The sequence below is a fragment of the Atheta coriaria genome, unplaced genomic scaffold (genome assembly GCF_025399875.1).
Source record: "Atheta coriaria isolate IRGN ID8LTWV9N9 unplaced genomic scaffold, Caltech_Dcor_3.1 hic_scaffold_6_pilon, whole genome shotgun sequence".
NCBI classification, from domain to species: Eukaryota; Metazoa; Arthropoda; class Insecta; order Coleoptera; family Staphylinidae; genus Dalotia; species Dalotia coriaria.
Window position 1 is genome coordinate 3,676,811 of NW_027045448.1, and position 12,830 is coordinate 3,689,640.

Here is a 12,830-nt window from a genome sequence, read left to right on the forward strand (position 1 = left end):
ATTATGAAAGTGCAATTTAGGTGGTTTTAACGAACTCGTTATTTGCTACTGGCATGAGCATGATTGTTTAAAACACCTACATTATTACCTAATAGTATATTAAGTAACAAGTGGCTAAACGAGAGCATTACAGCTTTAGAGCTTTAACAACGTTTAGCCCCGTGGTGCTTACGCTATTTTTTCTACTTCCACTCTAGTTCCACGATTCGGTTTTTGTATTTCAACTTTTGTATTTTAAATCATCGAAATTTGCTCACACATTACTACAAAATGTACGGTTGTGTGCTGCTCCGTCGACAAATGCGCAGGCACAAGCTCCGTCTCGTAGATAATGTACGTAGATAATGAATATAACTCACGGCGTGGCCGTCCGTATATAAAATACTACTTTTTGTGCCTAAAAACCATGTAAAAACTTGCACTTGATAGGTGGAAGTAGAAAAATACAATTACCTACTAAAAGTATGTATTAATTCTAATTACATTAACCTAAATTTACATACGGTTTTAACATGTTGACTTAACGCTACGTTGTTTAGGGTGTGTATGTGTTCAAATGGAATTGGATATATGGCAATATAGTCACGGGTCGCGTAATTCTACCGAAAGCACAGCCAATTTTACCAATGATTTATAGAAGTGACTACTTGTAGAGACATTTATACTTGTTCATACATCCATTATTAGAAAATATTTATATATAAACTTATTATTCTTTAACGGTATTTAAATTTCATTTTACTGCCAAAAACCCATTACTTTATATTTACAGTGTTAAAAAAATTATAATACTAAAGTAATTCGAGTGTTTTTCATTAATTTTCATCCTATATTTCTACTTAATTCTTAATATATGCAACATGTTTCAAAATATTCAAAATAGCTGTATTTCGTACCTATTCAAAATTTTAATAAAATCATCTTGTTTTAGAACAACCATCAACTCCGTTAGAACTTTGACATCTATTATTTTCAACACTTTCCGCGAGCATACCTCGTTGTCATTAAATTTGCATCCACCCAAAATAAGCAAGAGCTTGAATCCCGCAGGAAATGAGTACGTTCAAAATAATTAACCCCGGAAAGATAAAGGGTATTTTCTTGCCGTGCTGCACCCTGAATATCATGAATAAACATCTTTACCAATTTTCTAAACCATCAGAACTTAGGACTGCCAAAATAATGATCGATGTGTTAAGCCATTCGTTATTACGAGTAACAAATATTAATATGCACATTTAATATTAAATTTAAAGGCAGGAGATTAAAGTTTAGAAAGGTATATGGAAAGGTTATTATATTTTATTAAGAGAGATATGATAGTTAAATTTTTTTGTTTGTGGTGAAGTCAAAGAGTTTTACCTTCACGATATGCATTTTATACTTTCTAGAATATGTAACAACCCGTAATTACATCTTGACAGTTTTGCAGTTTCCCGCCACGTTGCATCTCATATGTGATAACATGATGATCACAAGCTCACGTTATGTCTCTGGACGCGGCAGGTGCATTTTAATTATCGTTACAGGTGGTGCGTACAGGCAAACTGCTCGAATCGATAACGCAAATTTTACGACTACCATTATGCGCGCCATTTCATGACAACTGCGTGAACATATTCGCGCACAATTTATGATCGTCATATACCTACCTGTCTATGGAAGAGAATTCACTTTTAATAGTGCTAACACGTTATATTTGAAATATGTGAAATATTTTGTTTTCGCCCCAGGAATGATCGGATATAACATTTATTAAAGTGTTCTTATAGGTTTTGTATAGAACGTCAACCGTTTTGAGCATATAGCCAGAGCATATACGAGTAAGCCGCCCTGCCGCCTCTACTGCCGCCGCCGTCGCCGCCGCCGCCGCCGATCGTTTTGCGCGTGCCAGCAGGTCGCGCAGTATCAGCAGAGCGCGCGTCCCGGCCGGGTGTCTTGACGTTCGAGCGCTCTTGCTAACAACAAACAAAAAGTCGCCACAGCCGTCACACGCGCATTGCTCGCGTGCACCGCCGTCTCCTAAGCTAACACGCAGATTACACTAACGCTTTTACCATTAATACTATTCTTCACCGCGTTTTTCGCAGTTTTCATTTGCTAATTATTTGAGTTTAATGTAAACGAAAAAAATTAATATTTGAACGGAATCATTGATTTGCAACATAAAATAACATTGCGCGTGGTATTATTAAAAAAAGGAAATTCTAAAAACAACGTTCATTTCGAATGCTTGACGCTCGTTTCTGTAGTCGCCCCTTGACCCGAGTCGAGTTTATGTTCTTCAACGCAGCGCCTAATTTAATTAGATCATTTTGATGTTGTACTTCTAAGACTCGAATGCAATTATATTCCAACTACTATAAAGTGACACAAAGTGTAAAGCAATACTAACGTGCATCTTAATCAAAAACCTAAAATAATTGCGTATAAATCTGTGATAAACCGATAAAATCGTTATCTTTAAAATCACTTTCAATATTAAGTTTGGTTTTGTTTTGCGTTACGTATATTATGTTAACTGTAAATGAAAACTAAACATAATAAATATATAGTATAAACAAAACAACATCTAAAAGATCATCAAATAATGAAGAAGCAAGTGGTGTACGTGGTGATCATCATGGTGGCGGTACTGACACTCCAGTGCGCCGGTATGTCGTTGCGCGGTTCAGATCCGGCGCCGGGGCGATCCCCAGGCCCACCGATCACCACCTTCGCGTCGTCGACACCTTCAACGATGGTCGACCCACCTCCAACGTCTACATTGTTGCCTGTGTCTCCAATGGCGGACAGCTTACGATCGTCTAGCAAGGAACAAAAAAATTGTGATATATTTCGATATGCAAGCGCGACGAACGAAAACGAATCCGACGCCTACAACGTAACGCTCGCCCATGAACTTTTCGACGTTGGTATTTTAACACCGAAAGTCATCTATCAAGGTATATTATATATTACGTAATGTCTGCTATTTATATATAGTTTATGGTTTACCTGACAAGCGTGAATTCACACTCAATATGTATCAGGTTATTTCAAGATTCTACTTAGCGATCTGCTGCATTTTTATAACTGAATTCATTTTAAATAAAAATGAATAAATGTTTGTTATTAATATAATAAAAAATAACCATGACAATCATGTAATAATTGGAACTTAACATGTAATATGTAACTTAATTGGAACGTTGTAATTTAGTAAAACCACAACAATTAAGTAAATACTTGCGCGGATTTGGCAGCAAATGAATCTCCAGAACATTTAGCTTTTGAAAGAAAACTCCAATAAATTGATGTTGTATTTTGTATATAAACAACTAATTGCGCTTTTTTTACACTCCATTAGTTTATTTATTTATTCGATTCATTTAAGCCAAATCCTTATAAAATCGATCCCATTTGCGACCATTAATGGATAAACCTTTCTGGCCTTTCTTTGCTTCAGTTGCTTCTTAGATTCTCTTCTCCACTCACTCCAAGCAAACAAAAATTGAAATCACACTTTTTACATTGGTCGTTTTTTTCAACTGCAATGTTCTATATACATTCGCTTCAAATGTCTGGAAGAAAGAATCTTCATAAAATTATATTCAAACGATACGCGTTCGATGTTTCCCAGTGCGTTGAACAAAATATAGGTCACGTTTTCTTTCCGCCCAACGTTTGCCTCTCGTTCCAGGAGGTATATGTATGCGAACTGGTTTAAGGCTGTGTTACGTGTCACGAAACGCAGGGGATTATTTACGAGGTTGTTTTTGTTCCCTTTGTTTAATGCGTGTGGCGTGTAAGTCTTCCAGGGTTAGGTTATTAGCGTGTATGTATTCTCTTTAAAGGAAAGAAGTGCAAAGAACTCAAGATCTACCATGATGACACTTATAATAGGGAAATTATGATGCATATCGATTGGTTTATTGGCCAAACCAATTCAAAGCATTTTGAAATAAACTCAGTTCTATTCGAAGATATTTACTCGTAACACATTGTAACTGGCACGCTGCCCTGATATCCAGAAACTTTTTCGGAGTTGAAAAGAAGGAGTGCAATTCTAGGTCAATGAAGGTATTAGTCCTTGAGTAAACGGCTAAACACAAAATGTGTTTGTTAAACATAATAGGTACTATAAAAATGTATAAACAATGGTATAAACATTTAAAATGTTTTCATTAGAATTTTTGGCAATGTTGATAATGATTTTCATTAAATTCCCTATGAATTATGGATATACCTATATAAATTGTTAATAACTCTTGCAATTATTGTTTCCCGATATTAATTTTGAACTAAAAAATGCTTGATGCAATTACCTATTGAATGACACGTCGTTCATAATATTTGGTGCTTTTTAACTTAAATTTTGGAAATTTTGGATTTTTTGCATTAAAAAAATAATTGTGCAATGTACGAATAGCCATATCTATATCCAATAAAATTTATTGATATTTCTGAGTGTCCCATCGGACAGCATGCGTCGAGGTTAGATCTAATGGCCGGTGAAGGTCTTTATAATTTATGCTGATTCAAAGCTATAGTGCATATAGTGCATACACTGACCACCTTTGCACCCTTACACGATACATTGGTAAATCCTGCACAGTCGCATTGCCTTTTGCCTTGATGTGCGTTTGTTAGTTGCGAACAATTTGAGCTGAAGCTATAAATAGACGTCCTAGATATGGATATATGTTGGAAGTTAAAGGCGTCCGTACCCGGCGTGGCCCGCCAGAACGGCGTTGGTATAAAAAAAAAAACGCAAACAAATAGGATTGGCACGAGCGGCATTATCCAATCGAAAATAGGGTTGTTCTTAAAGCGATGCCAAAAACGATCCTTTGTTTTCTAATTTTACATCAAATTTGCGAATGGGTTTCTGTTAAAATTATATAAGAATTATAAAAATTAATAAAACCACTATAGGTTTATTACATATTATAAGTTTGAATGAAAATTTATTTGATTATTTGTGAAATTTTCATGCCAAAACCACGATACCAGTTTTGATCAACTTTGAAACAGAAATATTGTTAGGTTCGGATATAACAGACACGCTATTGATGCAAAAAATAACTTGAGGAGGGTAAAATTTGGGAAAGGATGGGTTAATATGGAAATTTAATCGTAATTGTAATTATATAATTCCAACCAAAATAGAACATTTACTTTTCACTAAAATTGACGCAGACAAATTCGCGAGGCAAGCTAGTTTAAAAAACAAAATTAAATGTAACACAAGACAATGTGTAATTCGATGACGTTTCAACTTGTAGAAATTACAAAAACTCAGTAATAATATAAATAAAATTGCTTGTAAATTGCAGTCAATAGCGAAAAGTGTGCAGTAATTAATCAAAAGACGATTGTTTAATTAATATATCTACAATTTTGTTAATTTTACTTCTCTTTTTTGTGACTATTGGTAGCAGTATAACTGAATAAGAAAATTTATTTAATATAAGATTTCGTTATTAAAAAAATAAACAAAAATAAACGCTGAGTAATTGCTGAATGTATAGACTTAATCTATATACGCAAAAAGCCGAAAGTTAAAATCGCGCCGTTACGACAAATACGATTGTAATTCGAGATAGTGAAAAATATGGCGAATATTTCTTCTAGCGCTAGCAACGAACACATTTTGTTTGCCAGGCAGTGCTGACCACTAGCTATCGTTCAATTTATCTAAATGTAAATAATTGTCGGTCCCAACAGCTAAATGACAATACGCTTTTGCTTCGAAAAATGATTTATGGCACCAGCGCGTAGTCAAGTGGAAAGTTGAGTGGAATGCTTAAATTGAGACTAAGGATAACAGCGATGAAATCAAATATATTTCTTGCTGAATGAATATTTATAACATAGCTGCAGTTAAAATTAAATTCAAACAAGATCGTTAAAATGTTGAATTGGTAAATTACTGATGTGGTGATTTAATAATACCCATATTAAGTCGTTAAACTATTTATAGAATGAATGTAGTTTTCTGCTTTGCTTGCCTGGCGCCTTCACATGGCTTGAATATGAGTAGCAAAACAATAATTAATCAATAATTTTAATTTTATGAATATTCAAGGTCATTGAAACCAATATATGAAGATTGTTATAAAATGTAAGTTTATTTTAAGTACATATCTGATAATTAAAAGTAATTAATGACCTTTTCTATTTCTTATAGGTCTATTTCCAAAATTTAAAGTACGAATGTTCTATAAAAATAAAATTAATTTCATTAGTTACATTATTCAAGAGCAATGATTTTATCACAAAGACTCATTTAGACTCACTTATTTAATATTTATATTGTCAAAATCAAGTCACAACTTGGCTAAAACAAAATCAAACAATAAACATAAATCTACCCAAAGTTCAAAGTTACGATTCATCCTTTCATCCGGCGTTCGGCCTTCAGCTTTTTTTGTTGATGGTTGTTATGTTTTTATATTCATATACATATAAACGAATAACGCTTTAACATTTCGTACTGAGATGTAGCCAAACGTGAAATGTGAGAATTCAGAATTTTATTTTTATTTTTTCATGCGATTTATGTGTGGGCGTTTGAAAGGAAATTTCCACTGTTGGTACAGCAATCTCAATATAAAAGCTTAAAAGAGACACACTGTGATATTCTGAAGAAGCTGAATTTCCAATTTCTGTATCCGTATAAATATTGCATTCGTTTGCGTGGCTAGTTGTATAAAACACAAGAATTAATATTTAACTAAACCTTGCTTAACACGAAATATTCCAATAGCATAACCATACTAAGCTAAATTTGAATTTATGATACACGCGTGCAAACAAATTCCAATTATTTAAATTGCTAGCTGCGATTTGTTTAGCGCTGCAGGGCAAGTCATAATTTGAATATATGCAATACAAATATCAAAATATACCGTTTTTATCTACTTCACATTAAATTATAAAATATAAAACTGGATTAATGTCAAAAGGAAGTATCAAACACCGAAGCCTTTTTTGTTCCAATTTTCAACCAGGCGTTGACGTTCCAATGAATAAACTGTCTGAAAAACAGACATCAAATGGGTTACTCTGCCATTTACCTTTTTTGTAGCGATGTGGGCGCACGGCGTGTCTCTAATCTACCATTTTCCTCCTGTCTGAATCGATTCGGAAGTGGCTTAGTCATATGATAGGCGACGTCGTTTTGTGTGTATTAGGTTTTGGCTTCCACTCACGCACGCCCACTCTTCGTATTTTCTTGAAGATAGCAAGGTTTCAAGGTATCGCCTAATGATCGCCTCAATAAATAGACAAAATGTGACTGTGGAGGCGACTAAGGGTGGAAATGAAAGTGTTAACTACTCCAGGAGGCCGGATAGACATTCCTTATCTCGATCGAGTTAAGCGCCGTCGATCGAATGGATGCCACGTTTGTACATTTAAGATACGCTTAATTGGATACCCGGTAAACGACTGTAATTATAAATGAGATTATTGGCACGCACATGTCTGGCTTGGAATTAGTTACCAAATCTAACCTTGAGACACACGTGTTCTAAACGTGAACGTTTTGATCATATAATTATGACATGTTTGTTGTTTATCCACGGAGTAGTATTGGATTGATAGTCTGAGTTGGAGATAGTTTCGAAATTAATAGGAATGGCCAAAAGTTTTGTGCCCGGTGCTTCTGGCATCTACTGTTATGTCGACTGTAGTGGGTCGGTGGACTAATGGTAGTTAATAGTTTTCCTATGGGAAATTTATTGTATTTCCCTAGTCATTCGGAAAGTGGCCTGACTTATACCACTACGCGGATGTGTATTGCTAAGCAGTATCACTATCCTTTATTGCGAACTGTTCACTGAACAATAGCGAAAATTTACGGTCATCTGTAACGCATTGCAAACCAGCCACGCAATCGGAAAACAACAATTGCTCTTCATATAAAACATCATGATGATAAATGGGAAAAGAATCAATAGATAATGTGATTGTATTCGAAATGTTTGTGAAAATAGTTCGTATCCACTCCAGGATCAGTCTGGGCGCTATTGTAAAGTCATAGGACAATCTGCATGCAATAATTGAAATCATTGCACGGCACGGTAAAACTGGAAATCAAAACATAGAGCAATAATCGAAAGCGTCAGTGAGGTGGAGGGAAATTGCGGCGCATCAGGTGGTAAACCTTTCCATTGCGGTGCAAACACAACGCTGCAAATTCAGATTCGAATTGAATGCAAAGCGTGCAAAATCAACATTTGATAATCGGCATGGCGCATCCACGTAGGTACATGCCTCATAGTCGCAAAATTTACACTTTATATTATCTAACAATCGGTACTCATTCAAGAATAGAACTGATCTAAGCACAACCTCATTAATGCAAATTATTAATGATTATTTTGCAATAAATTTCAACTATCAAAATCTTATGGTCTACGTTAAGGTTACTATACTGTTTTCATGTTCTACTTAAGCAACAATTATGCTTCCCGAATCTTGCATGAAGTATTTCCAAAGACAATGGAAAACCGTGAAGCTGAGGCATGCCCTCATTATTTTTGCGTGCTTTACGCTTGCTCTTTATCCTCCTTTTCCTCTATTATGCTTTTGTGTCGGGCTGCGACGCCCTTTTCCAACAGTGGCTAAAATACGCCACGCGTTCGCCAACACAACCGACTATCAACAGACACTTGGACGAAAACACAGACGACAGTAAATACTCGCACGAGCACTGTCAGACTGTGCGATTATCATTTTGTAAATAGTCCCAAAATAGCACTTTGCAGATGAGTAACAAAGGACAAAAGGGTAATATAATTATATATTCGATATTACATTACATTCTCATTACATTAACGTTGTCTCTGCCAATAATTGTACCAATTATTTAAATATATTCAGTTTTTTAAAATAACAACACTCAGTAATAATATTCACACGGGAGTTTCTATGGTATACATTTTGTGTCTGCAAAATATAAAGTACTTAAAACAGCCCAGTATCACGTACATAATTAGGGCAGATGTTAATTTTGTGCCAAGTAAAGATCCAGAAACATTTCGAATAAATTATAATAACTTGAACTTTGACTCAAAGTAAAAAAATATTTTTTCACGATATTATAATCTTCAGGAATTGCTTTTGCAGCATTTTCTTCACTTAAAAAGTTTTCAATATAAACTGAATAGGAACTGCATCGCTGAAAACGTCGCGTGTTAGAGCCTAACAAGTTGGAAAGCAGGTCGCAGATTGGCTAAAAGCTTTCCAGGTTGAAAGCTCGGAAGCAAACTGATGCAGCTGGTGAACCCATGTTACTAACGAACCCTATCTAGCGACTCTACACGTGGATGCAAAACGTAAATATTTGTATTCCATCAACCCTAATTTCATAAGCCCAGCATAAACACTATGAGTTTACCTAAGTCACTGAGTATTAACTGCGTAGTAGTTAAATTGCAGAAACAGTGTTGCATTTCTGCTTTGGTTGAATTCGTATTTAAATAAAAACTTTAAAAAACATGTTAAAAGTAGTTTGCGCGAAAGAGTAATTAATATTTCTCAACTGGAGACAACGTCTCTCTGCAGAGCAATATTTTTTCATTTAAGAGTAATTTGCATCACCTGCGAGTCACTAAGTAAAAACATGAAGCAAAAGTTGGCTCATGTTCTAATTAATATTAAAATGGAAAAATGTTCATTTCAGAGTAACGTTTAAAAACTTTATGTGAAATTCATTCATGTCAAAATGATTGAAGTATAATTTAGCCATCTGGCTATACAGAATAATAGTATAATAATAGTATTAAGTATCAAGTGGCTAAATTTTGATAAATCCGGTGCAAATATAGTAAATAACGCTCTCAGTGAAAATATATTTATAAATTAAAAATGTTGCACAACATTATCACCACAACACAAGTATTCTTGGTTGATTTCACTTATCAAAACGCGTCATTGGCGGCGAATGCTGCGTGGCTTTAACTTAATTAAATCTTTCGAGGCGTTCTTCAACGATTCGTAGTCTAGAAATTGCGCCAGCTTTGCGTGAGTGAATACAAAAGGCACTAATGATAAACATCTACCTACGCGTTGCGTCATTTTCTTCATGATTCAAGCTCGCCACCTATCGTGCATGGTATAATTTACTGGCATATTGAGCACCCTTTTGTTCTGAATTTGCTAAATTTACTTTATTTTCCATCAGTAGAAAATTTTTCCTTGGTGATAAGAGACTTGCTTATTGTTTTTAGATACATAATAAACGTTAACAAATATATTCATCATTTAAAAAAAGTGTAAGCATACAAAATCTTCTCGTTGTTATATAGAAAATGTATTAATTTAACTTGTCTTAGAAAAATGTTGATTGTGTGCTTTGTCAGCAAACAGTTCGTTTGATGTATACCTAAAATTGTACCTACAAGGTAAAAAATTGATGTATTCATTCATCGTTACTAAGTTTTATTTTTGTTTTTTTCAATCTCGTTCCATGCTATGGGTCGCAGGATTGTAGAATTTATGACTATGATTGTGGGACGGTAAACTGAGGTAGACGGGAAAAAAATATCGAATCGATTGATATTGAATCAGTTGCTTTATGCACCAATAAATTAAATCTGAAATTTAATAATCTTCATGAAAATTTAATGATTTTGTTTAACATGTAAATTGTTTAGTAGCATAAAATTTTATAATATAATTTTATTATAGGCTAGAATAATATTTATGAATTTAAGGCACTGTTTTTTTGTTTTCTAAAAAAATGTATAAACACATAATCAATCAGCCATTGAATAAATATTTGAAATAATGTTGCTTTAATTCAAGCCGCCCGTAATTTTAAATTGAGGCATGTTCCATGCCTTGTAAGGTGACAATTTTGGAAATAGCTATTTCAATTCAAAATAATCATCTTTAAGTGTCTTAATATTAATCAACTTATTACTGCAAAACATAATTTATCATTCTTTATTTGTGTCTGCCTAATCATTTTTTGCCCTACTATTAGAAGTTGAATCAATAACTCTACGAATTCTACGTATTGACGTATTGATTCAAAGTAATGACGCTATACGTTGCTTATGCTTGCACATGCCTAACGTGTCCAACTATTTCTAGTACCGTACCACGGCGTCACATTCAGCCGAAGCGAATAACACCACATAAAGGTGAAACGATTTCTACCACAAAACATATTTGACATAATCATAAGAAGGCATTTTTGCACGCATGTATACTAAAGTTTAAATAATATTATATGACTATAAGTACATATTAAAAGATTAGAAGGAAATTGTTTTATTTCGCGTTAATAAAATAGAAAATATGTGATGGATAAATAAATACAAAAAACACTATTAAAATAAATGTGATCGACTTGGTTAGATGCTTACATCCAGAAATATATGCAACAATTCATAGGAATAATAAAATATTCATTTATCTTCTCTATGCAATAAAGTTTCTTTAAGTTTTATTTTATTTTAAATGTGGATTGTATTAATGGCGCAAATAAAAACCATGCTTTGCATGAAAATTCAATTTATTATGCGTTTAAAAATTGTCCAAATTGGCCAAAAGAGAATTATTTGCATCCTTGTTGCTGATTCATTTATTCGTGTTTTTAAGAATAAATTTGAATAATATACTTGTATGTATCATGACGAACATCAAACATTAAAATATGGTGTCAACTTTAGTACATAAAGTACGACTATACAGTTGATATTAAATATTAATAGGTTCATTTAATTATAAAACAACAAATGTAAAATACATTTAATTTTAATAATTTAATTCATTAAATTTAATTAAACCAATTGGACATTAATATAGTGTACCTACTCGTATTAAAAAAAACTATCTAAATCACAATTGCTAGGAATTTAAATAATATTCGCCATAATTTTTCTTATTATACGAATACTTTATATAATTCTAAAATTTTCGATAAATTGATTTGATGTAAAGTCGATGCCCCTTTGTCCAGATCACAGACTCATCTACATGTGTACGAACTGTATTACTGCACTGTTTATGCATTGCTTGTTCAGTGAATAGATTGAGCATGTGACTTGCTAATGGGAAAAAGCACGGTGGTAGTTTCGAACCGCGCATAGAAAATGGTATCGGAGCAAGATGTTCATAGAACACGCAACCATGTAGTCCACTCAACTCGAGCGGTCCATGTCTGTAGTGTGCCAGGACTCGCTTATAAGTGCAGGTAAATTGTTGGATGACGTCAATTGCTTGCAAGGCCGTATTCCTAAGTACTTACGCGGGGTTGCTCGTTTAAATTACTAAAAGGCCGGATGCACTTTAGTGACGCCAGCGACAGGTTATACGCGTGATTATTCACGTATGGGGTGCATAAATTCTTTAATTATGCGCAAACCACGTCAAGGTACACTTTTTAATTATTATTATTTGTAATTATTTTATTATTGTCAATAATAACACTATAAATCACCTTTTTGTGTTTTTTTTATAATTTCACAGGACTATTATAGTTTGAAATGTGCTACGTTAAAATAAAATCAAAATTGAAGTAGGAATGAAATGTATGTATCACTTTCAGAATTTTTAAAGGATAACAAACATATCTATTAAATGCACTTTCAGAGTTAGATTATATAATCATCCTTATTCATTCTATGAGAATTCAAATAATCCGAGAATCCAAAGAATAGAATTTAAAGCCAAATATGTGATTTTCTACTCGACTGCACATATGTATTATTTCTTACCACAATTTTAAAAAAGTCTACAAGATTAATTTTTTCTTTTATTATTTCTCTTCCCATATTGCAAATGCAGTATCCTTCTTCATGTTACGTGGGTTGGGAGGATGCGATCGAGTT

The 12,830-nt window shown here is 33.6% G+C and overlaps 1 protein-coding gene across 6 annotated transcripts in view; it reads left to right on the forward strand.

Annotated features, from left to right (window-relative positions):
* The first annotated feature begins 1,916 nt into the window (after positions 1-1,916).
* Positions 1,917-12,830, forward strand: part of LOC135794859 (uncharacterized) — a 43,749-nt gene continuing 32,835 nt past the window's right edge. For all 6 annotated transcript variants that reach the window (XM_065306323.1, XM_065306327.1, XM_065306325.1 and 3 more), the window contains exon 1: positions 1,917-2,945. In XM_065306323.1, coding sequence (XP_065162395.1) covers positions 2,591-2,945 — 355 coding nt within the window. In that variant the 5' untranslated portion in view covers positions 1,917-2,590. The remainder of the gene's footprint in view (positions 2,946-12,830) is intronic.